General features: G+C 37.3%; 1 protein-coding gene across 1 annotated transcript in view; it reads left to right on the top strand.

Annotated features, from left to right (window-relative positions):
• The window catches only part of GRXCR2 (glutaredoxin, cysteine rich 2), a gene marked incomplete at its 3' end in the record, with an annotated part of 33,382 nt that extends 12,470 nt beyond the window's left edge, over positions 1-20,912 (top strand). The window contains exons 3-4 of the mRNA XM_010181153.1: positions 13,363-13,602; positions 20,847-20,912. Of these exons, the coding sequence (XP_010179455.1) occupies positions 13,363-13,602; positions 20,847-20,912 (306 nt within the window). The remainder of the gene's footprint in view (positions 1-13,362; positions 13,603-20,846) is intronic.
• Between the last annotated feature and the right edge of the window lie 2,365 nt (positions 20,913-23,277).

Raw genomic sequence — 23,277 nt, 5'->3', positions numbered from 1 at the left:
AAAAAGTACACTATTTGCCAGCTGTTTGGAAATGAAAACATATTGGGATGGTGATGGTTTCCCAGTTTCGTTCAACACTCCTTGGGAGTTTCAGGATCACTTGCATCTCATTTCAGCTTCCATCCACAGGAATACCATAAAAGATAAAATAACTTTTGATAGAAAGCTTGTTATCTGCCAAACATGAAAAACCCAGCATCCATCCCAAATCAAAACCATACTTCATTTAACTCTTTCCTCTTGTTTTATTACTTAGGAAGGTAAATTGTGAAAAATGGATCATAATTTGAATTTTCTCTGCTACTCATTGCAGCTGAGAACAGCACCTTATTTCATTTATGCTATTACTTTCTTCAGTTGTTTTCTGACTGAGCAGAAGTAGTTCTGTTGTATAAGACAGACTGACTGTGTAGGTGTAATTAATCCATGATGAAAGGCTGATATACCTGCCAATGAAAATCGAGTAAATTTCAACTGAGCTAAGTCTAACTGATAGGAGCTTTCCTGAATAATAGTTTTTACTTGTTCATTGTCTTTAACACAAGGAAAATCATCAGCTGCAGCACTGGTGCAAGTAACAAACTTGTACAAATGGACTATTGTGCTGTTTTCTATGATATTCTAGTATATTGAAGGTAAGTGTTGGGAAAATAGATCCATTCACTGCACAAAGCATACCCTGGCAAAGAAGGAAGAACCATGTAATATCATGAGCAGGATATCACAAGCTAACTGTTTTAGTCTCCAGTCAGAAGTATGATGAATCACATTTGTAAAAAGCTCAACAGACTAGAATTCATTTTCATAGACCACTAATACCTTTTAATTAACCAAACTATAATTGACATTTGGGAACTATAAAGAGTATCACTGCATGAACAAACTGCACCTGGCTATGTCTAAATGTAAAACAACTGAGTCAGAGATCCATATATGTACGTATTATTATGTTATTAGCATCTATCAGTCTCTCTAGCAGTCTGAGGATAGAAAGGGAATATTTTTGGAAGGATGAGTAAGGGACTGGTGAAGGAGAGGAGAAAAGAGAAAGAGGGAAGATCTAGCAACTTTCTTTTTTTAAAAAACTTCATCTGCCTGCCAGAGAACAGTAAACAGAGTTTTACAAAGCTGCTGCCAAGTTAAAAAGAAATGGACCAGAATAGACATAGTAATTGTAGTGACAGCCATTTGCTGCTGATAAACACAAGTCTCTTTCTCTGCAGTATGAAATGTTCTATTGAGTGAAGCAGCAGAGATTACAGACAGATGGGGCCAGTGTTCTCAAACCAGGACTCACTCAGAACCATGCTGTTCCCTAACATTTCCACATGATCTGAGATATTAAACACTTTCACCTTTATCTGCCCACCCTCAGCAAGTCCTGCTCTAGTTTACTCCTGGCTAACGCCATCCTTACTTACAGAATATTCTCAAATAGGACACAAGCTCCCCAGTGATCCTCCCTGGACAGGCTACTAAAGATTCAGATATCTTGGACAGTGTGAAGCAAAAGAAAAAGCTGCTTATGACAAAGAAAAATAGGATTTGGGTCCCATGTTTGAGGGTGCTGTTTAAGACAAATCTATTGTGGGATTTTTTTTTTTTAATAATTCAGGTGACATAATGGGAAATGGTACATAAGTACATAGCAGAATTACCACCGAAGTCTAAGTAAGTAGTAGGATAAAACATTCACTCTCAAGACAATTAAACATATTTGAAAAATCCTACTCAAAGTTTAAAAAGCAAATCCCAAACTAACTTAAAATGTGAACAGACAGGAAGAAAAATAACCATGCAAGAAAAATAACTAGTCACTTATTCAAATTTTACATACAAACATAGGCACATCTAGATATGTTTAAAAGTTCTTTTTGGGCAAGTGACCAAAGACTGAGTGCTAGTCAGAACTCTTTCAAGTTGCCCTACATGCCCTCTTTTTTATTTCTAGCCCTTCTTCTTATTTTGAGTAGAACCAGAAAACAGAAAGGCCCAGAAAAAATGATTGTAAACATTGCTTAATTTTTTTAAAAACTTGAGAAAAAGTTCCATTTTACTGAAGTTTGATTCTCATTTTACTCAGTCTGTTTCTCCTTGTTGCTAGTGATAAAGAGATATAAGTGAAATAAACATTGATCAAATGTGGAATAATAATTATTTTTCATGTGCCTACATATAACCATTATCATCAACTAGTTACTCATAACTGTTAAGCAATAGGAAATTAAATCGTGTAATCTGGGACAAATCTGCCTCTTAAAACAGAGACTTATTCTCAGATTTCCAGGGCTTGCACTTTGTTTCGAATTGTATAGTTACTATTAACATTCTTTTCATGACCTATCTGTGATCCATTGTTTCAGTTCTCTGGTCTTCCACACTACTTCCAGACATGGCTTTAGGCAGGCAGATGCAGCTCAAACCATACATTTTTAATTTACTGATGGCAGCATTTCCTTAGGTGACATGTAGTAGACTTTTTTTTTCCTCTCTTACATTAATTAGTTTCTGTTTGCAAGATAGGTTGAGAAGTAATGGTGACCCTTCAGTTTGCTTGTTCTCTAACTTCATGTTGTCTGTTAGAAGACACAGAAAATAGGAATGATAAATTGTGAATCTACCATTTTAATTTTCACATTTTGTTTGACTTTCCAATTCTCCAGACATTTTAAAATGCCTGTATCTTTCTCATGTGAAAGGGAAATTACATAAACTCTTATGCTGCTGTTCTGTGAGCAGGGTCTTCAGAAAACTGTCTCCAGGAAAAGAGCTGCAAACAGACAAAACAGAAATTCAGCTCTTCCTTTCCTTTCTTGTTGATGTAACATAATCATAAAATCTTACTTGGATAATTTAAAAGCTATATTGTCTTAGTTTTTCATAGATCAGACATGCTAATGAAGCCAAAATGAGTCTAATATGCAATGAAAGTTCAGGCCAAAATTTAAACCTAAATTAAAAGACGTCCAAATGATCCCACGATTCATGCAACAACATAATGCAACATCATAATGTTCAACAATAGTATATTCTTGCAGAAGTGGGAAATTTCAGTTTGACCACTGATATGCCACCATGCTTCATAGCTACCATGTTTTCTATGGACTGGGTGTGAATTTTAGTGCAAATTATTTAGGCATAGTCGAATACCTCATTAATTTACTAAATACTTTGTATCTGATTATGCAACTTACATGAAGCAGTGCAGAAGGTGAGACAGAAAACTGTGATGATTGAATAGTGGGAGTAAATGTGTAAAACACAAGAGGTTATTGGTGAGGGAAGCAAAGGTCCTCTTTTCTAAAATAATAAAGGTAACTGAAGTGTCCTTGGAGAAACCTTTCTGAATAAAGCTGATAGAATCAGATTATGTAGCATCCTTGTCAAGTTATCCTATAGAGGTATTTCAAAAGATTAAGCTAACCAATAGGTAGACGAACTAGTGAAAACCAGTATCTGGCCAGGTTGTAGATACTGAGATAATTACTTTGCAGCAAAATCTCAGATGGTAGTTACACAAGGTCTGTGATGTGAACATATGGGATAGGTTGGAAGGAATAAAATAGGAACACTGAAATTGTAGGGGGAATTCAGGAGATAAATCAAATACTTGTGAAAAGAACCCAAAGCCTTGAAGGTTTTGGCTCAGTCTCTCCCCGGCTGTGGCACTATTTTGCACCAAGCAAACACTGTGGCATATATAAAAGCATATATAAAAGGCATATATTGAAAAACTCCCATGGAACTTTATCCAGGTGAATCATCACTGATGTGTGCTCAAGGAATTGTGGTCCAAGAGCTGGAAAAAAGAACTCTCCATGAAGTTTACTTCCAGTCAATCTTCTTAGTGACAAATATTTTCTCTTTACATAGCGTGTTCTAGGAAATGCTGCAGTTTCATTCACTATATCATGAATGCCTTGTGAATGGCAGAGCATTCCCTTGATCCCATTTACTTTTACAGGGTTGAATCTTGATCATCAATTTGAACTGGCTAAAAACCTCCAAATGTATCTGTATCGTTAATGAAACTAATTGCTATAAAATAACCATTCTAGAGTAGTGCTTTCCATGGCTTATAATGATTGATATACTCAAAGAAACTAGAGCAATGGGACAACACCCAAATCATGATTTTAAGTGCTACTTATTCCAGGCAATGCTTGGCTCCAGAGTCATAATTTGTAGATGAGATCATAATAATGATGAAAGATAGCATATCAGGCTTCAACTGTCTATTTTGGTGTAAGATCCCCACAGTACACTTTGCAAATTAAGGAGGAAGTTATCATGTGCCTCACTGAAACTTAGTTTAGGTATTTCCTGACTGCTACCTTAAAATTGCACTGGGGTTTGCCTGCTGTAAATGGTAAAGAACTGACTATGTCCTAAAAAAAAACCCCTAGCGTATTATTTTTGCATGGTTATGGCACTTGTTGGTTAAAATTTTCTAAAATCAGTTTCTCTGGCTAGTGCTGTTAAGAAAATTGCACTGTCCTGAATTATGTGTCAGATTTTTGTGATATGGATGGAGGCACAAGGATTTTCTTTGTGCTCGTAGTAACAGTTTCAAAATTATTTGCAGTCCAAAGTTTATACAGGCCAACTGTAAAATGATTACCTGTGGGTTGATTTGTCTGGCTCTAATACTTTATTGCTTTGTGCTTTCTAACATTTTGTTTTCTTGATGTCTTTATAAGGTTGATGAGAGGCGTGAAGGATGTTAACAAACTGAATCACAGAGATTTCTGCAACAATAAAATGTATTTAAAAAATGAAAAAATTATATAAAGACAATTAAGTAAGAAGTATGTATTTCTTACTGCCATCACTGGATTATCTGAGAAAGATTTTTCAACTACTTTTTAAGTACACTTATATTACACTTATAAACATAATTTTGGGCAGTTATGTCAATAGATACGTAAATAGTATTTGATGAGGATTGTATCATTAAAAGATCTTTCACAATGTACCAGGATTATATTTGAGGGTTTTGCATGGAAACTGAAAAAAGGACACCACATTTTGGTAATTTTACAATATCTGTTGTTTCCAGGACAATATTTTGGCCATGTATTACACCTTGCTGTAATAATATCTTCTATTATTCTCCATGAATAGATACAATTGGCTGCTCCAAAAAAAAGTGGTATGTGAGTTAGTACTTCGCTGAGGTGTGGTTTGATCCTTTAACTGCTTACATTTTATCAGCTATAAAATACTTTACTGTCCTGACCATGTAGCATAAGATACTTCAGGGATCAGAAATACTCTACCATTTTTTTAAAGTCACTATATTTCCTTTGAATAGAAAAAGGAAGATGAGATCTACTAATTTGATGAAGTCTGTAAGGTATAGAAGACAGAAACACTCATATAGTGTAAACACCTCAGCTATTACCTGTGTTAAGCTACACCCCATACATCAGATTACCACGTGTAGCTTTGTGGATGTTACAGGAAAGTCTACGTACAACTTGTCTGTCTTCAGGCCTCTTCTGATAAATACAGGAAAACTTCAAAGAATGACATGGTGTGAAAGGAGATTGTTGGACGCTCCTCTTTCAAGGAGCTCTTAGTGGGTTATAAAAACTTCTGGGGACAAAACTATTTTCCTGGGCATCTTCCCCTTCCCAGTGTTCTTGTGCAACAACAACAAAAAAGATTCTTCATTCTTATAAAACTATGTAACATTTTCAAGGGTCTTCCCAGAGTCTGTATCTCTTTTATCACTGGGAAGAAGTTCCTGGAGATGTTGAAATAGTAAATATGAAGTGAGAGTAATAAGGAGCAAGCATTATATCACAGTGTTGTTTCTCCCTGGAGGAATTGCAGGCTAGGTTAAAATTACTCACAGGATTACCTTTTGCTTCTGGTTTTCAAAGGTTTCATTTATTCCTGTCACATGTAGAATCACACAGAGAAACTAATAAGAAAATACTGATAGACCCTCTAATGCTTGATAAAGAAAATCCAATTAGGCATGGACAGATATGGATCTTTTGACTAATTTGAACACCATAATAAATTTTGCCCTGGCTGACCACCAAAGCATCACTGTGTCTTGCTGAATAGGAATCACTTTTTTCTGCCGAGTCTGTCTGCAACAGGTAGTTGGCTTGCACAAGCAGAGGCATCAGGGTATTGCAGAGACCATGAACCCCAGGGAGATAATCTGTTCTCTTATCTGAGCTTGGGTCACCTGAGAGCAGGCATTATCCTGGCTGAAAGAGTGTGTGCTGGATGAAGGGTAATGAGGACACTGGGAGGTGAGCTCAGCTGTGGTCTTTGTACCTTCTGAACCTGCTGATAGCTGAAGCATTGCAAAGAGCAGGGAGAGGCAGGGTCATGCCCTGTAATCCATTGCTGTAGTATTATATATTATATTTTCTGCTTTGAAATGAAATGACATCCCCATCCAGTCTGTGGCAGAAGATAGGTGGGAAAACACCCAGTGGCAGAAAAAAAGGTAGGCTGTTATAGTGCATTATTTGAAGGACAGAAAGGGTAAAAACATATATATATATACACACCTGGTGTCAGATGATGAAAAGCCCTCCTTTTGGTTCTTTTAGTATTCAGCCAAGTGATTTTAGGGTGAAAGGAACAGTATAAATATAATATGCAATATTATTATTATTTTTGTTAATTTCATCTGACATCCCCAAAATTTAAATATGGCCTGAAAAGTACAAATAAATTACAAACATGTAACATCCGGTATCTATTTTACCCTGCAGCTGATGGACAACTTTGGAGATGCCAACTTTAAGGAGGTAAAACTGCTATTTTACAATTGGCAGTTTGTGGCAGGTGTGTAAATAAGAGAGACAATATTTGCTCAGGAGTTAAAAGATCAAAGAATTCAGGTTCTTGCTGGATCACAGTCCTTCTTTATAACTGTGACCAGCTTCTCAGAATTATGAAACTAAAACAAGAAGAAATTAAATGTTTCATGCCCTGTGTTGAGATATTCAATCAGGCAGAGGAGCCTGCACTGTTATTCAGCTTTTGGAAATCGATACATTCCTATTCGGAAGGGAGACGAGTGCCAGAATGCAGGTAGGCAAAAGGCACACAAGTATTTATGCCAATTTAAAAGCTGATAAAATCAGTGACCTGACCAATTTCCTGGGGAAAACAAAACAACTATCTGTATTTGGGACTGTCCCAGACTCTCTGGCTACCTTGTTTAGGAGTGCAGCTCTTGATGCCCTCACTTGTAAATTGTTATTGATAGACATTCCCAGCTTGCTGATGGTTATGAGGATGGTAACTGTTCATATTAGTCCACTGTTCCAGGGTGTCAGAGACTCCAACTCCTACAGTTATAATCTCCGTGATTACCACAATTGAGTAAGAAAAGAATGTAGTGTTTTGGAAGTGATGTATTTAAGAGAAGGTCAATACATGCTTTGACTTGAGTATATGACTTGCACTGTTGCAGATATTTAATCTTTATTCTACTAAACTTTAGTAAAACTTTAGTAAACTTTAGTAAACTTCAGTTTTCTGAATTTAATAAAGTTCCAGTTCTGAATTTTCCTGAATATTGATATAGTGCAGGTCCTTGAAGACAATGCAAACAAGCCTTAATGTAATAAAGCACTTAAGACAGTGCTTAAATTTCAATTTAAGTGTGCACTGTGCTTTTCTGTGTGAGAGCCTGTGGAGGGTTGAAATTGCAAACATTGAAGTGGATGGGAATGTGGTTTTGTACTAAGAGTGCACACTATGGCTCCTGTATGCATAAACAGATCTTGCTTATCAAAGAAAAACATTTTACCTTGGTCAATAAGGTCTGTTTGTTGGAAGAGGTCTTCTGGCTAGCAAATAAATTCTTCCTGAAAAATGCCATTAAACTGTTAATTTGAACTAGGCATCCAACAATTAGATAGAAGGGATTGGATCACAACTCCATTAACATTGTACTATGTTGTTGTGATGGCAAATATTGTAATTTTCACCAGAACAGAGACCTTCAATCTCCAGCCATCTCATTCAAATAATGTTGCACATTTTCATCTGGACAGTGACAAGTTGAAAAGTATGCTTTTCATTAAATGATACACATTTTGGAACACATGTACTGATGAAGTGTTATGTAGAAAAAAATGGAAACAGTTTGGTGATAGCTTTTTACTTTAAAATGATCTTTCAGAAAATATATATATTTACACTCATTTTCGCTTGCTCAGCATTTTCCTTAGATCATGAATGCTGCATTTATTCACTGAAGCATCTCTGTGCTCTATAGTCCTGCCTCAGCCAACTCAGTGGCCAGCAGATACTTCTGCCAGTCTGATAGTATCTAATTACAGAGCTAAGGGGTGCATATTTCAGTAGCACACTCTAAGATGCTGAAAGATGATATTCCAAGACAGAGAAGGGCATATCAGCCATTGATTTAGGTCACAGAAGCAATTCACTACTGCATGAATAGCATTAGTCCAATGCTATATCCAAACACAGTAAAAACATTTAAAAATCTCCTGTGTGATAAAGGTTGGCATTAACAATACAGTTTTTACCAAAGTACTATACCAGCCCATTAATCTTAGCAGAAAAAATATTTTGCTTTTGTTACAATATAGTTGCTCGTACAAAGCAAAGTATAAAGTGGGTTTGGTGATTTTAGGTTTTTTTCATGTAATTTTTCTGGTGACACCATCATTGAAATAAATTATGTATTGATATGAATGTAAATATCTATTATTTTCACAACAATGGGGTTAAAACACATGTTTACACCTTCTATCCAGAGAGAGGATTATAAAAAAATAATTCCATGACTTCTTTTGTAGTGTTGCTGTCATAGTTTTCATTTGCAACCAAATAAAAATGATGTTACAGTCACGACTATTCCTCTTACTGCTAGGCTTGTTCACTTTCTTGCAGTCACAGTCACATATAAAGGTTTTAACAGAGAAAATGTTATCACTGTTTTACGAGCAATCACCTTATGCCCCAAGGTCCAGCAGCAGCTCTTACACCACATGTAGAAAAGCGTTGGCTTGGATCACTTCCTTTGCTCTGAATTCAGCCAGACCTTAGCTGTGCTGCAGAAATAACCACGTTATGAGTTTTGGTCCAAAGATAAAGAGGCACTCAAAGTCAGCAAGGCAGACATAAAAATGTCATAACAGATACTAAAGAAAATCTGTAGCCTTGGGAAAGCAATTCATGACAAATATGCTAAAGAAATAATCTAGTATTATTCTTCAGGAATTGACTTTATAAATTCCCCTCACAAATAGAAGTATGAGTAATATCTGCTCTGAGTAGGGGGAACTAGTCAGGGACAGGGTAGCTATGGGAACAGTAGAGAAACATGGACTCTTTTTGCTGCTACTTTAGTTGCAGCTGGATCCAGAAGCCAGTGAAAAGATCCAGTGGGGAAGGTCTGAACCCTGAGATGTTCTGTGTGAGTTTTATGGTGTACATATTTAACTGGCTTTCAGAAGCACCATGGAAACACCTGACTGTTATACTGTATTTTCAGACACACTGAGAAGTCTGTTGTTATTGTCATGGCAGCTGTTATATAGAACTGGTAAATTGTCAAACACATATTTTCGGAGTATAAGTCCCAAATATTTCGTATTTCTCCAGCTCCAGTATTGTATAAAGTTTTTTTATAAACAAAAAAACAAACAAACCCAAAATATTGAAACAACTTGGAGATTCACATGTTCTGCAATATATTTGTTGTTGTACTCTTGCACTAGTTACCAGCATTTCTTCTGAAGAATGTTGTCATATTTCAGCGACCTCCTGTATGTTTTATAGCTTATTGTTTCACTGTCTGTCTCTTTTTTTGGTCATATTTTTCATGTCTTTATTTCTACATTTAGTTTGTCTCTTCCTTTGTCAGTATCCTGAGTTTTTGGGTTTTGGTTTATTATCTATTTTTGGTTATTTTGGTCTTTACAGCCTTTTTTCAGTCCTCTGCATCCCTCCATTTTACTGCTCATCTGCTTGCTCTATCAAGCCACCTCTTTTTCATCAGCAACTTCGTCCTCTGTTCTGTGGTCTTTCTTGATGCTAAGCTCATGTCTTTTGCCTCATGGGACAACGTTCCTCATGCTGTTTGCAGAAGACTTGTTCAGATAATGACTGTATGTAATTGTGGCCATGTCAGGTGGAAGTCAGTGGGTTGGAAGAGGATTAGGTTTCCTCCAGTTGTACACCAAAGTGTAACTAACTCCTCATTTGCAAAAGCCCTGATCTACCTGGTAGAGAAGTCTGAGAAAAGATGGAGTCAGGTGCAAAATAAGAAAGATCTTTTGGTTTTCTCATGCTCAGCCACGAATAAGATTGAACGGGTGCAACAATTACTTTTTATGTCTAGACTAAGAAACAAATGGTAGCTGCTCCTGAGTCACTGGGAGGGGTGTCTGTGCCATGAAGGGATGCAGGTCATCTTTTGCTGCCTACTTGATGCTCCCAAGCAAAATGTAAGCTCTTAAGGTTGATGCAATAAAACCAATACTGCCTTTGGTACCTTTGGGAGATGGTAGCACTGTGCTGTTAAAGTAAGAGCTGTAAATGATGTACAGGATGGTTAGTAAAGCAACTTGATTTTCCTCTGAAACATTAAGTCCCTTCCCTGGCCGTCTTTCTGCGTGGATGCTTTCTCTGAAGGACACTCTTGGCCCATGTGCATGGGTTTTCTGATTTTGACATGAAAGTTGCCACCTCAGGCCAAATGATTTCCATAAGCTTCACATCTGAATGAGAATACCACTTTACAGGAAGTTCAAGAAGGTGGTCAATGTAAGAAGCTCCAAATCTTTTGGTTTTTTTTCATCTGTCCAACTTCCACAGCCTGAATAAAGTTTTGTCATGCCCATTAACCAGAGAATTACTTTTATGTTTAACTTCAGCTAAAATTTTATGAGCATTTGGGAGTTACATAAGATGATTCTAATATATTGTTTGTTATGCAAAGTTGTAAAAGTTCATTTCCTAAAATGTCTTTCTATTAATTTGTTTAGAATGCTTGTAATTTTTAATAGTTTTTTTTGCCACTGTTCCAACACAGGAAAGAAAAGCACAGTGTTCAAACATTATTCTGCTGATTTACTTCAAAAGCCTATTCTAGTCACTAAATATTACCGGCTGTAGCTCCTGAATTGGGTAGCATAGATTCTCATTAAGAAAAACCCTGCGAATCTCTCTGTCTTGACTCCTGTTTTTAATTACCAATGTGGTTCCAGGCAGGTGACAGGAAAGATTTTCCTAGTATGATAAAGTCCTGCCAAGGACAAGTTCTGTGCATTTGTAGCACAGAAAATAAGGTGTTTACTATAATTTCCCTAAAGAATTATTTAGTCAATGTCCTTGATACTTCTTTGCAGGGCAAACAAGGCTATTTCTTCACTATCACATTAGGAAAAAATAAAGGAATAAACATAAAAGTGACTTTGCATACACACCTTCCACTTGATATCCTTCCAGATCACTTTACAACTTTCCATTTTTCCGTCTCTTCAGCTGCTGATCTGTATGCTGTGGGGACACCACAGTTCTGATGCTTCACTAGATAATGACTGTCTGTACCTACGCTGCCAGCCTCTGGTGTCTGGGAACAAACAGCATTAGAGATAAGAGCTATGAAGGAGCAAGAATTTCCATCCTATTGAATAGTTCCGCCAAATGTATCTTTAGTCCACAGAAGAGGAAACAATGAGCATGTGAAATTATCTTTTTAAGGAATATTTTAAAAACCACTTTTGGTTACTTCTGAAATGGATGAACTCCTCTTGCTTCAAGGAACCCATGTTGTGGTTATTAAAATATTTGGCAGTGTTTATGTAGGTACTTGTCTTTTAAGTAGAGGATGAGCTAATCCTCCCACTTGGAATGTGTGAACAATATGCTGGAGAAGAGTCAATGCTGCAGTAGCAGTATAACAGATTTTCAACCTAGAAAACAGGTTGGAGAGAAGTAGCCTGCTTTTTATAACATTTCTTCCTAAAATTGAATTTCTGACATCCATTCAAAGAGAAATAAATATTAACCTATCACAGCATGCTTCCTTCCCAGAATGGGAGATAGGAAACTGTTACATTATATACGCTTACAATTATACTTCCAGTTGTCTATAAGAGAAATGCAAGTGTTTTTCCGGAGAACTCTTAGTTGTATGTTGAACCTTGTAAATACCTTTCTAAGCAGAATATGCTTTTTGCAATGACTTTTTTTTTCATTTACATAGTAAGATAAATCACGACTTCATTTTACTTCATCACTGCCCAATTTTACAACTGTGTCTTTACAGTTACTGCATGACACTGTTCAAAATTTATCTATTCACTCATTGAGGTTCATTTTCCACAGATTGCTACAGTACATTACAGGTATCCTTGCTTTTTATTTTCTAACTGGTGTTTTTACTCCTGGAATACTGCTGAAATAATTAAATATAATTTGCTGAATATAATGGATAATTCAAAAAGCTTGGAAATGCCTTAATAAATTTTGAAAATTTTAGCTATTTGTCTGAACATAATATCTTTGTTTAGAGTAATGATTCTCAGGCTTTTTGAAAATGTACCACTTCCTCTTGGGCAGCTGATCCCTGTAGTATTTACAGTGCCTATTTTTTTTCATCCCAAAAAGGAAATAAGCAACATAAACATTTACATTTGAAGAAGTGAAGTAAAAAGTAAAATCTAAATTGTACAGCAAGGGAACTGCCTCCTCTAGCTGCAGTTGTCTTTGATTCACACACTGAATACATATGAAATGTACTTTTTTCTTGTTGGTTGGATGCTAGAGTAATTTGATGTGGATCTACACTATAAATTAGGGATATGTCTTGTCCCCTCTGCAGTCATAATCTAGTTCACTGTGGAGAGATGTAAAGTATTCTAAGTTAGTGTTGACTCATGGATGTGAGGAAGCTTATCTTAGGCTTCCGTCCTTGCTTAAAGGAGGCTGTCAGCAACACCTGAGTTAGCAAGTTTAGACTTGGTCTGGATACTACCAGTCTGTGTTTGTGCAAACATGAGTCACTGTTATAACATAATCAGATGTCAACAAAGCAGCAATGATTTATTCACGTTTGGAAGTTCACCAGGATCTAAAATATATCTGTTTCTCAAAAATGTTTAACTTGATTCACCATCTATAAAACTTTCAAAAAAATATATGTTGCACCTTAATTGCCTTAAGGTCATGGTTGCAAGAACTTAATTCCTCCTCTTTCATCTTTACATTTCAAAAAAAGTCGAATGTTGGATTGTGTTTTCAAGATGCAAATTTTTTTTGCTTAAATATTTTAAATGAAATTACTCAATACTTGGAAGCTACTAACACCTTACTTAATGTAGTGGGAACTATTTTTTTTTCCAGGTATCAACAGTGCCAGAGTTTGGCCGCATAATAATTTATACTACCAGTCTTCGTGTGGTAAGAACCACTTTTGAAAGATGCGAACTGGTTAGAAAGATTTTTCAAAATCACAGAGTTAAATTTGAAGAAAAAAACATTGCTCTGAACAGCGATTATGGAAAAGAACTAGACGAAAGATGCAGGAGGGTCTGTGAAGTTCCCTCACTCCCTGTTGTGTTTATTGATGGCCATTATCTTGGGGTAAGTAAAGCACAAGCCTATGTTTTATTCTGCAGTCTCGAGGAACAGATGAAAATAAGGAGTTTCTAGAAAATTGTTTGCAGTGCTAATATGATGGAAACAAAGACAAATATCCCTTTGTGGTGTGTAGTGTACAGATCCACACTGATAGGTTTGATCTGAAGATGTAAGAGATAACCAGGGAGAGGCTACCATGAGGGGAATAAGAGGCGGTAATACAATCTAAGATATCTATCCCATGTTTCACGAAAAATAGCTTATCTTTGCAGCTGAAATCATGAAAATCTAGAGAAATTGATTTTTTTTCCTCTTGGGAAGCTCTATGTAGGATTGACCCAGAAAGATGAAGACTCATAGCAAAAACATGTAATTTAGTAGTATCTATGTTGAATATGAAACTAACAGCTTGGGGTGTCAGATCTTAAACTTGCATTAAATTTTATATGATGTAGTCTGTATTGGGATATGTAATCAACAGATCCTTTTGGTTTAGGTACAGAATTGGTTAATACCTAGTTTTAGAGAATTCTAGCAGTAAAAGAGAGAGAAAAACAGATGTGAATAAATCACGTTATGCCTGTTGCAAGGCATAAACTCCAAATGGAAAACTGTAATCCAAATTGTTGCTCTGATACTCTGGATCTAAAAGCCTGGTGGTATTTGAAATCTTCCTTTCATTAAGGGCAGCCTGTAGTTTTGAGGTGTATTTCTCAGAAACCGAAAAAACAGAGAGTTTAAAGGAAAAACATTCTGGAAAGTGGCACAAAGGAAACAGCCTGAGAACTCAGAGAAGGTACTTGTCTTGAGCTGTAAAGAACTAGCAATTAGCACCAACAGTGAGACTGTGATTTGTGAAGGCAAACTATAGTTAAACACAGTGGGGTTATTGTGTTTGTATTTTCATTTTCACAGAAGATTTAAGTAACAAAACGAAATGTAATCAGCAATCAGGCATAATACTGGGCCTGTGTAAACACTGGAATCCCCTTTCTCCCCATCCCTTTCCTAGCTCTCCGTGTGCTCTGTGTGATGCTGGCTTCTCCAAGTACTGTAACAAATGCATTTGCTGGCACAGGGCTACCCAGACCACTGCAGCAACTGCAAAATCCCCATGTGTGCAGAATATGAGCAGATAGTGACTTTTACTTCAAAGTAGAGGATGCTTTTATCAAAAACCTGGAGAGTTCTCCAGTCAGGAGCAGAAGTGCTTTGTTCAAAAGCAGCTTAAAATTCAACAGGATTCAGAATAAGATTCACTCATGTAATTATCATGTTAAAAATAAAAGTAGTGAGTCCAGAAAATCTTAGTCCTTTTGTGATCAATTTATCAAAATAATTCTGTTAAAATACTGAAATGAATTGAATAAATTATTTGCCTAGCTGTAAGTGAAGCCTGGTCACAGTCCTTTTCGTATGATTGATGGCCCATTAATTCACCACTGCCTTTTTTTTTTCCCTTTTGGAAGATCGTGGGAAACTTGTCTTTTAACAGAGGACCAGCAGTGTAACAAGCAATACAATCTCATTAAAACTATGTAATTGTTGTATGAGATGCTTTGGAGAGGTATAGAGAGTAAAGGCAAGTGAAGTAGGAAGCTAGCTGTCTGAGGGAAAGACAAATTTAGCTGCCCAACTACCTGCTGAAAGGTAATCAGCAGGTTTAACCTCCTGTAGGTAAAAATAAAAAAGAAAAAAAATGGTGTTCTAGTCTATAGACATTTATTACAGCATGGCAACTGCATTCACACTGAAAACAAAGAAGTACTGATCTGCTAAAAAGAAAAAAATCAGGCTTGTGGAGTGTTTTCTTTCTTCTTTTCTTTTCTTTTCTTTTTATTAAATTGATGAGGCACACTGTGGTTAAACGGAACAGACTTTAGCTCCAGGAGAGGATTAAAGTTATTCCACGAAAAGCAATATTATTTGTGGAGAATATGCTTTGTGGGCAGGGAGTGGTCCAGGAGATGCCTGCACTGCTCTCGGGGAGCATCACAGCTGCCGAGGGGGACATGGTGGCTGGCAGGGTGATGGGAGAGACAGCCCAAAGATGAACCTGTCACTCACATTGGTGAGGGACCTGTGTCCACACACTCTGATAACTGTGGCAAACACCATTATATTATGGCAGTTATTATTTCTCTGGCTTAATATGGCTTCAGAAGAGAGGTTGGCATTCACTCATTTAGGAAGAGAAATATGGAGAGAGGGGCACTTTACATACTGAGAAGGTCTGGCAGCGAAGGATTCACCCCCCCAAGCTAATTCAGTGCCTGATGGCTGTGGCACCTTAAGAGGACAATGCATCAGCGACCTCAAAGGCAGTAAGCTGGCTCAACCTGTGCCAGGTTTGTGTTTCAATAAAATACGACTGAGAACTAATTACAGGATTTGGTCTCGTTGGTAACAGTGGACATTTCTAGAATGCCTTTTATGATAATTACCTTCTGATATGGAAATGCAACACAGAAATACAGAAGCCTGGTGTGTCAGTAAATTAATCATGCAATATCTTCTTTCTCTTTTTTTTTAATTTTGAGTATTTATTTCCTGGTAAATCTCTCCCTGAAGGAGATTGCATGTAGCAATACAAAGGAAAATCTATATTGAGCCATGCACCTTTCAATGAGTCATAAAGAGAAAAAAAGGAAAACCAACCTTAATTAAAATATGAACAGTTTTGAAAGGGGACAAGATTATTTTTAATGAGATAAATGTAACAAAAGCAGCAGAACATGGCATACGTGCATCAAGCATACAGTGCTAGAGCTGTTTAGAAGCATGGACAAGGTTTTTACAGCACTTCGGGCTGCGTGGATAAATTTTCACAGCGCAGTGGAATTTATCATTGCCTGAACAGGGGGAAACAAACCTATGGCTTGGGGAGAAGCAATAGAAAAATCATATTTAGCCCCTGTCAAGCAGAGTCCTGTGTGCTGCAGTACAGCAGTTTAGGGTTTTTTTCCCTCATTTTTTCAGGATTGAATCATTGTATTTCTTGACACACACTGTCTAAGTATAAGTCTGCCAGGAAATTGCAGGTTCTTTCTGCAGCACGCTCTTTACCAGCTGATCTAATCCCTCCTTTTCACCTGAGAGTCTCTCCATCTGAAATGGAATTATGCCATCTGCTGGGACACAAAAACAAAATAAAAAATTACTTCTAAAAACCAGAAAGGCACACAGAAAAAAAAATAGAGCTTTAATTTACTCTTTTACAAAGGTACTCAGGATTGTTAGAGGTTTATGCTGTGCAGGAAAAGGGATGCACATAAAAGGCAACTAGAATAATCATGTAAACATGTTAGCCCACTGCATGATAGTTTTAAAAAAAACCTTTATTTTTCACTTTAAATATGTAATTGTATTCCAGTACTCATTTGCCATACAAACCTACTTGAATATTTTTCAAATATGTGAATTTAATATTTTTTCCTGAATAAACTGCTTCCTATTTACATTTTCCAGCTGTAATGAATCAACAACATGAGATTTACAGTAAAATTATTTTATTTGACTAATTACTTACGATTATTTACCAAGAATTATAAGGCTATTTTTGTAACTGACTTTTAGAAAATCTCTGTATAATATATTTTGTAACACAAGAATTAAGTTTCCTTTTTGGTACTTTCTGGTGGCCATATATGAGTAGTAGCTCTCAATTGCCTCCATGTTTTGTTAGACTAAACACATTCTCCTGGTGATCCCTTAATGGGGTGGATAGGAATGGCTCTGGGACAATAAAACTGTGATGCAACTATTGCATTGAGCCATCTAGCATATTCCCACTTGTTTCCTCCATTTTGCAGTTTAACATTTCAGGAGTGGCAGGGTTCAATTAACCTGATATCACTTTGCACATCAATCTTTCAGTTCTTTGCATACCAAATACAACATTTCAGGTGAGGGTACTATACTGCAGTGTCAATTTTCTCAGTTTACAGGCAGATTTCCAGGCATTTAATCACACCCCATGCGTGCCTGCTGCCAAGGGGCACCTCATTGTGAGAGGTGTAGAGTTGTAGGCTGAAGAGTGTGTGAGCTCTAGGCAAAACCAGGGGTGTGTAGAACATGTCTCCTTGCTAAGCCAGAGTAAAAAAACATGGCAGGTCTGGAAAGGCTAGGGCATGTGATTGCACGATGCTGCATTAGCAAGAGGCCTCACCCATAAACATAGCAAAAAGTTTTTTTAAGGAGATAAGGGAAGCAACTTTTCTGTACAGCAAATGCATCCACAAGAGAGATGTTGCACTGCTGTGCTAATTTTTCTCTGTATAAGTGTCCTGCTTGCAAAATCAGTGGGTATTTTAGTGCATTCAAATTCAGAGAAATGTGTATTCCCTGCTGAAGAATTACATCACGAAAATGGTAATGGGTTACATCCAAGACAGGTGAGCAAGAGACTGGTTTAGTGACAGGCCAGAGGTGGGGCAGTAGGAAACTTAGCGGACCTTGCATTTGTACTAGTTCTGCAATTAATGGGACCATACTTGAAATACGATGCTAATTTCTGGACGTTCTCAAGTGAAAACTTGGAAAACATTTTGAAGAATGACAAACAGTCTAGAAAACTTGTTGAGTGATCTAGCCAAGCCTGTGGCATTTCCTTGCCTAAAGAAGGGCAAAGATCTGAACACAGCCCCTGGACTGCTCCATCATGGTAGAGAGCTGTTGAAGTTAGTAGCTAAGGGATTCACAGGCTGGTGCTTTGAAACTTCAGCTGACTAACAAAACTGAAAATGGGCATCTCCCTGCTGCTTCTCTAAACGTTATAGCCACTGTCCCATGTACTCCTCACGTGAGTCTTAGGAGAGGCAGACTCTTTAATGTTTCACATCCCTCTGTGAGTAATTGTGGACTGAGCACAATCTAGGAAGAAAAAGAAAGGCATCACCTTCTGGTCAGAAAGCAGCTATTGGACTTATTTAACAGCTGCTTTAATTACTCTATTAATTGCAGGCACTGTGTGTTCAGATTCACAGATCCAAATGGACGGTTAACCTCTGCAAAGTGTCTTCTATTCAAATTTCACTTGAGGCAGTCATTAATCAGAAAAGGCACTGAAACACTTGAGAACATTGATAGTCATTCAGATATTTTGATTTTAATTTTAAAACCATAGTAATGAGACTTTCCACTTTGAAAGTAACACAGCTTGTCAACTGAATGTCATCTGAAATATAAATCCTTTAAAATATTAATCTGTATTGGGAAACCTGTCAGACTTTTAATTCCACTGCTGCAAAAGCCAGTCAGCATTATCACACAGCATCGCTGTAGCACAAAGCAGAAGTCACAGGAATGATCTGCCAGCTGTTGCCACAGAGAAGAGATCCTTCTCTAAATGAGGGCAAATTGAGGTTTGTCCAGATTAGAGAATTTGTCAAGCTGCAATTACATCAATAAAGCTGCAAATCCTTAATGTCTCTGCATTGGATGGGCAGCAAAAGCCTTGTTTTAAGCTGCTGCAGTGTATGCAGGCCCTGAGCTAATGCTCCATGGACAGCCTTGGCAAACCCTTGCTTTGCTGTGCCAATCATTCCCACTGTCCGTCTCGTGTGAAGGCAGGGGAAAGATTGGAGGGTAAGCATGAAAAAGGCTGACAGGCTGCTCAAATCTGCTCTGCTGGGGACTCAGAGAGCCCTAATGCATATGTGGAAGCTGGCACACTCTGTGTCCGGGATCTGTAACAGATTTCAGTGGAAGAGTCAGCATGAGTAAGGCGAGCTGATGTGAGTCTCCTGTCATCTGCTGCAACTAATTAACTACTTCAATTATCTTGAAGACACTTCTTTAGTAAAAGAATCTCCTTGAAAGTGTAGTGCTGAAGGACTAGTGTTCACTGCAAAATTGGCCCTCTTATCCACTAAAATATTAATATTTTGCTTTTTAACTGAAATGAAAAGAATCAATCAGAGAGTCAAAAGTGCTTCTTTTTTTGTACAAAGCCAGAGCAAAGAGACTTTGCACAGGGAAACTAACCTTAATAAGGTGTCATGTAAAATCCTTTGCAACATTTCAGTGGCCCTTAATTGGCTTTTGGGCTACACACTTGTAGCCTTGGCAGTCCCCAGCAAGACACTATGGATGATTGGACACTAGCACATAAGTTACTGGCCTGTATGTGTTGCCTGTGCTTCTCGGTAACAGGGAGAGCAGCGCTGGTGGGGAGCTGGGGCTGGGGCTGAGAGCCCCTTCAGCTCACCATGAGCAGCTCAAAGTTAACAGCATGTCAGAGCCATGCACCAGCATCCCACTGCAACTCAGTGGTGTGCCATCAACACAGCCGTGTGCCAGCATCCCACCACACCTCCCAGCTCATGCCAGGAGGAAACCCAAAGATGAAATTAAAAAATCTAGGCATGCAGGAAATAGCAAATTGGGGTAGCACAATGGCATGAACTCACCACAGGGTCTAGATGTGGGCAATCACTCTTAGCAGCAAGTAAGGGCTGTGCCTCAGATTCCTCACATTTTGTTGCTTTCTTGCAATCCACTGATTAAAAGTGTCTATAAGTGATTGGTAATAGTATTCAGTGAATTTGGTTACATAAGTAAGCATTCAAATGTGGCCCTTTAATTAGAAGAATAGGCAAAAAAGTTTTACATCATTTTTGACACTCTCATTTTGTCTGCAGCAATCTCTTAGCATTTACTTTCAGAAGGAAAAAAGCCACTTCAGTACTGCCTCAGTTCAGATCATAGAACCCCTCAGAGGCCTAATGTACTCAGATTATATTATTATTCATTGTTGTATCTCACTTTAATGTTGTTACTGTATTTTCATTACCCTTTTTCTCCTTTTGTTATACATTAGGCATTTTATGTCTTTATTTAATGCTCAACTGCCAAAATATATGACATATAATTTCCTCCTCTCATTTTGCTGCATTCTCTGTTGTGTTGTATATAATTGTAATTTTTGACACGGTAATTAGACATGTTTTTTATTCTGTCAGGAAGCACACCCTGTAAAATAAAGTGAACACAATCAGAATTTCCAATCTGTGTCACCTGTTACAAAAAGGCATTGCAGTTATGACACCTGGTAACAAACAGGGATTTCTATCAGAACTGCAATTAGGTTCTCCTCTCCTTCCAGCTTTCCTAAGGTTGACCTAATTACAAAATACTTAATGTGAGTCAAATTTGTTCTCAGCCTGTTTTAATTTTCATAACCAAATCTTCTAATGATTCCTGTTGTTTCATGTAAAACTGGCTAACCTTCTTCTTCTTTCTAATAGGGTGCTGAGAAAATTTTGCTAATGAATGAATCTGGGGAACTGCAAGATCTCTTAACCAAAATTGAGGTAATTGTATTTCTGCAAATAAATGTAAAGAATATACATTTTTTCTTCTGTTATAAACTCATTATCTCAATTGCTTTTTTGGGTGTGGTATTAGGGTTTTTTTGGGTTTTTTTTCCCCCTCTTTGAATTGATGATATCATGGTATTAAGTTCTGGAAAATATGAGTGGTAATAAAATAAAAACAAATTGTCCGCCTCTGTTTTCTCTTGGTTCTGCCACAGCAGGAAAAGCAAGTAATTTTCCCTTTCTCAAAAATTTGACATCACCTTTGGTATTTAATCTTCACCATACCTTGGAGGAGTTAGGCCTCTTGTATGGATGCTGCACCTCTTCTCTGTGTACTGCTGTAAGTGCACTGGAAACCTGGAGATCTGCATTCTGGCTAGACTTAAAGTTGGACATCTACAAAATCTGAGCAAATGCTGGAATTTTTCAATTGGACCAATTTGCACAAATTTCAAATTACAGGTTATTATGCTTTTCTACAGCTCTTAGTTTGCTTTGTCCATGCAAGTTCTCTGGAGCACGTTTGCCTTTTATTATGACCAGCTGGTGCTCTGAGGACACTTGAAGCATGAGTCAGCTCTCACACATTTGCTGTAAGCTAGAATCTCTGCTGGTCATCACTTTTCTGCTGGTCTTGTGCTATTGAGTGCTCAAGGGATTTTCTGTTTTTCCTTTGCATAGCCTACAACAAAGAACATTTAGGGGAGATGTGTGTCATAATGTCTGGGCTATATGGATAGTTGTATCCTTATAAAAGGAATGTACTGCTATTAATGATAGTTATTTTGAAATCACCCCTAACCAAGTTAACACATAAACTTCAGAAGGATGTAACATGAGCATTAAAAATAGATAATGAGGATATGGTATTTCTGAAAGACACTGATGAAAGAGCAAAAGAAAGCTTCATCTAGTTGATTTAGCCCCAAGGTTTTTCTTTCCCTGCATTTAGCCAAACCATAGCATATGCTTTCCTAACACACTTTCACTAACCCTTTGTATACCACACATCTTTGAATTTTTCACGAAACGAGCATCTGTTTTTGTGAAGCATAAGGTTTTCTTATAGTCAGTCCCATTCCTGACCTCCTCCAAATGTTTCAGTTAGACTAAGCCAAAGGGTTTGAATGTCGTCTTTGGAGACATTCAAAACCTGCCTGTACATGTTCCTGTGTGACCTACTCTAGATGATCCTGCTCTGGCAGGGGGGTTGGACTAGATGATTTTTTGAGGTCCTTTCCAACTCCTAACATTCTGTGATTCTGTTGTTGTTCACCTCTGTCTCATTCTGGGGGTAGATTTAACACTATCCAGATTAAATCGTGAACTGCTTTGTCCCTTTGCAGTGCAGGTGGTACCTTCTGCATTTCTCTGGCCTGCCCCTTAACTCAGCATATCTTTCCTTGCCTTGTGTCTCAGTGTATTTACTTCTGTATAAAATGCTGAGGAACCTGCTGGCCATATTGAGCCATATTAAATAGCTAACCAGAAACTGCTAAATAATAGTATATATATGATTAAAGCATGCAGCACTTTTATTGTCTGAATAGAAAAGATAGCTAATACACCTCCTTAACATTTTTCATTACTTTGGAATGAAATGTTCCCAGATCCTGCTTTGGCAGGTCCTATAATGTTATTGCATAGCCCAATGTGTGTTCTAATCTTGAGACAGAAAGTACATCTAAAAGACGAATAATTCCAGGCTATAGGAGACTATGATAACTGCTTACTGAATACAAATACTGCTTCAAACACATTGTTACCTGTTGGTTTTTTATTGCAATGATAGCTTTGCTACAATCTCAAAGGGCAGTCAGGTTTCTTCATTTCTGAAGATACAGAAAGTAGTTACACAAACTGTCATTGTTCAAGAAGGAAACGGAAATTGTTCAAGGAACTGAGCTAAAGCAATTTTGCATTTGCTATTTGTTAGGTTTTTTTGCTACCAGGAAAGGTAGTTATTTAAAAGCCTAACAAGCAATAATGAATGTAAAGTTTGAAAATACTATTCTCTTAAAACTTTGAGTTTATTTGCAAAAATGGCCAATGAAGTAAACCACTATAATAAATTATGAAAGTTGTGGGCAGTCCTGAGATTTTAAAAATAGCTAATTTTACATTAAATACTTCCAAACATAGCCCCTGGAAAAGTTAATAGTAATACGAGTTGTTTGCCCAGTGAAGAAGAATGGTAAGTTTATGAGCTACAGGACAAAAAGTGCCTTTTTTCAGGTTTGTCTGAGCTGTCAATAAATGAGTGCTATTATTAATAGATTTGCAGAAATCTCTTCAGTTTTCTTGATGAAGATACAAGAAGGACTACATTATCCTTACATATTTTAGTATAATCTGGTAA

Source organism: Mesitornis unicolor, unplaced genomic scaffold (genome assembly GCF_000695765.1).
Source record: "Mesitornis unicolor isolate BGI_N332 unplaced genomic scaffold, ASM69576v1 scaffold44493, whole genome shotgun sequence".
NCBI lineage: Eukaryota > Metazoa > Chordata > Aves > Mesitornithiformes > Mesitornithidae > Mesitornis > Mesitornis unicolor.
This window is presented reverse-complemented; position numbering and strand designations above follow the sequence as displayed.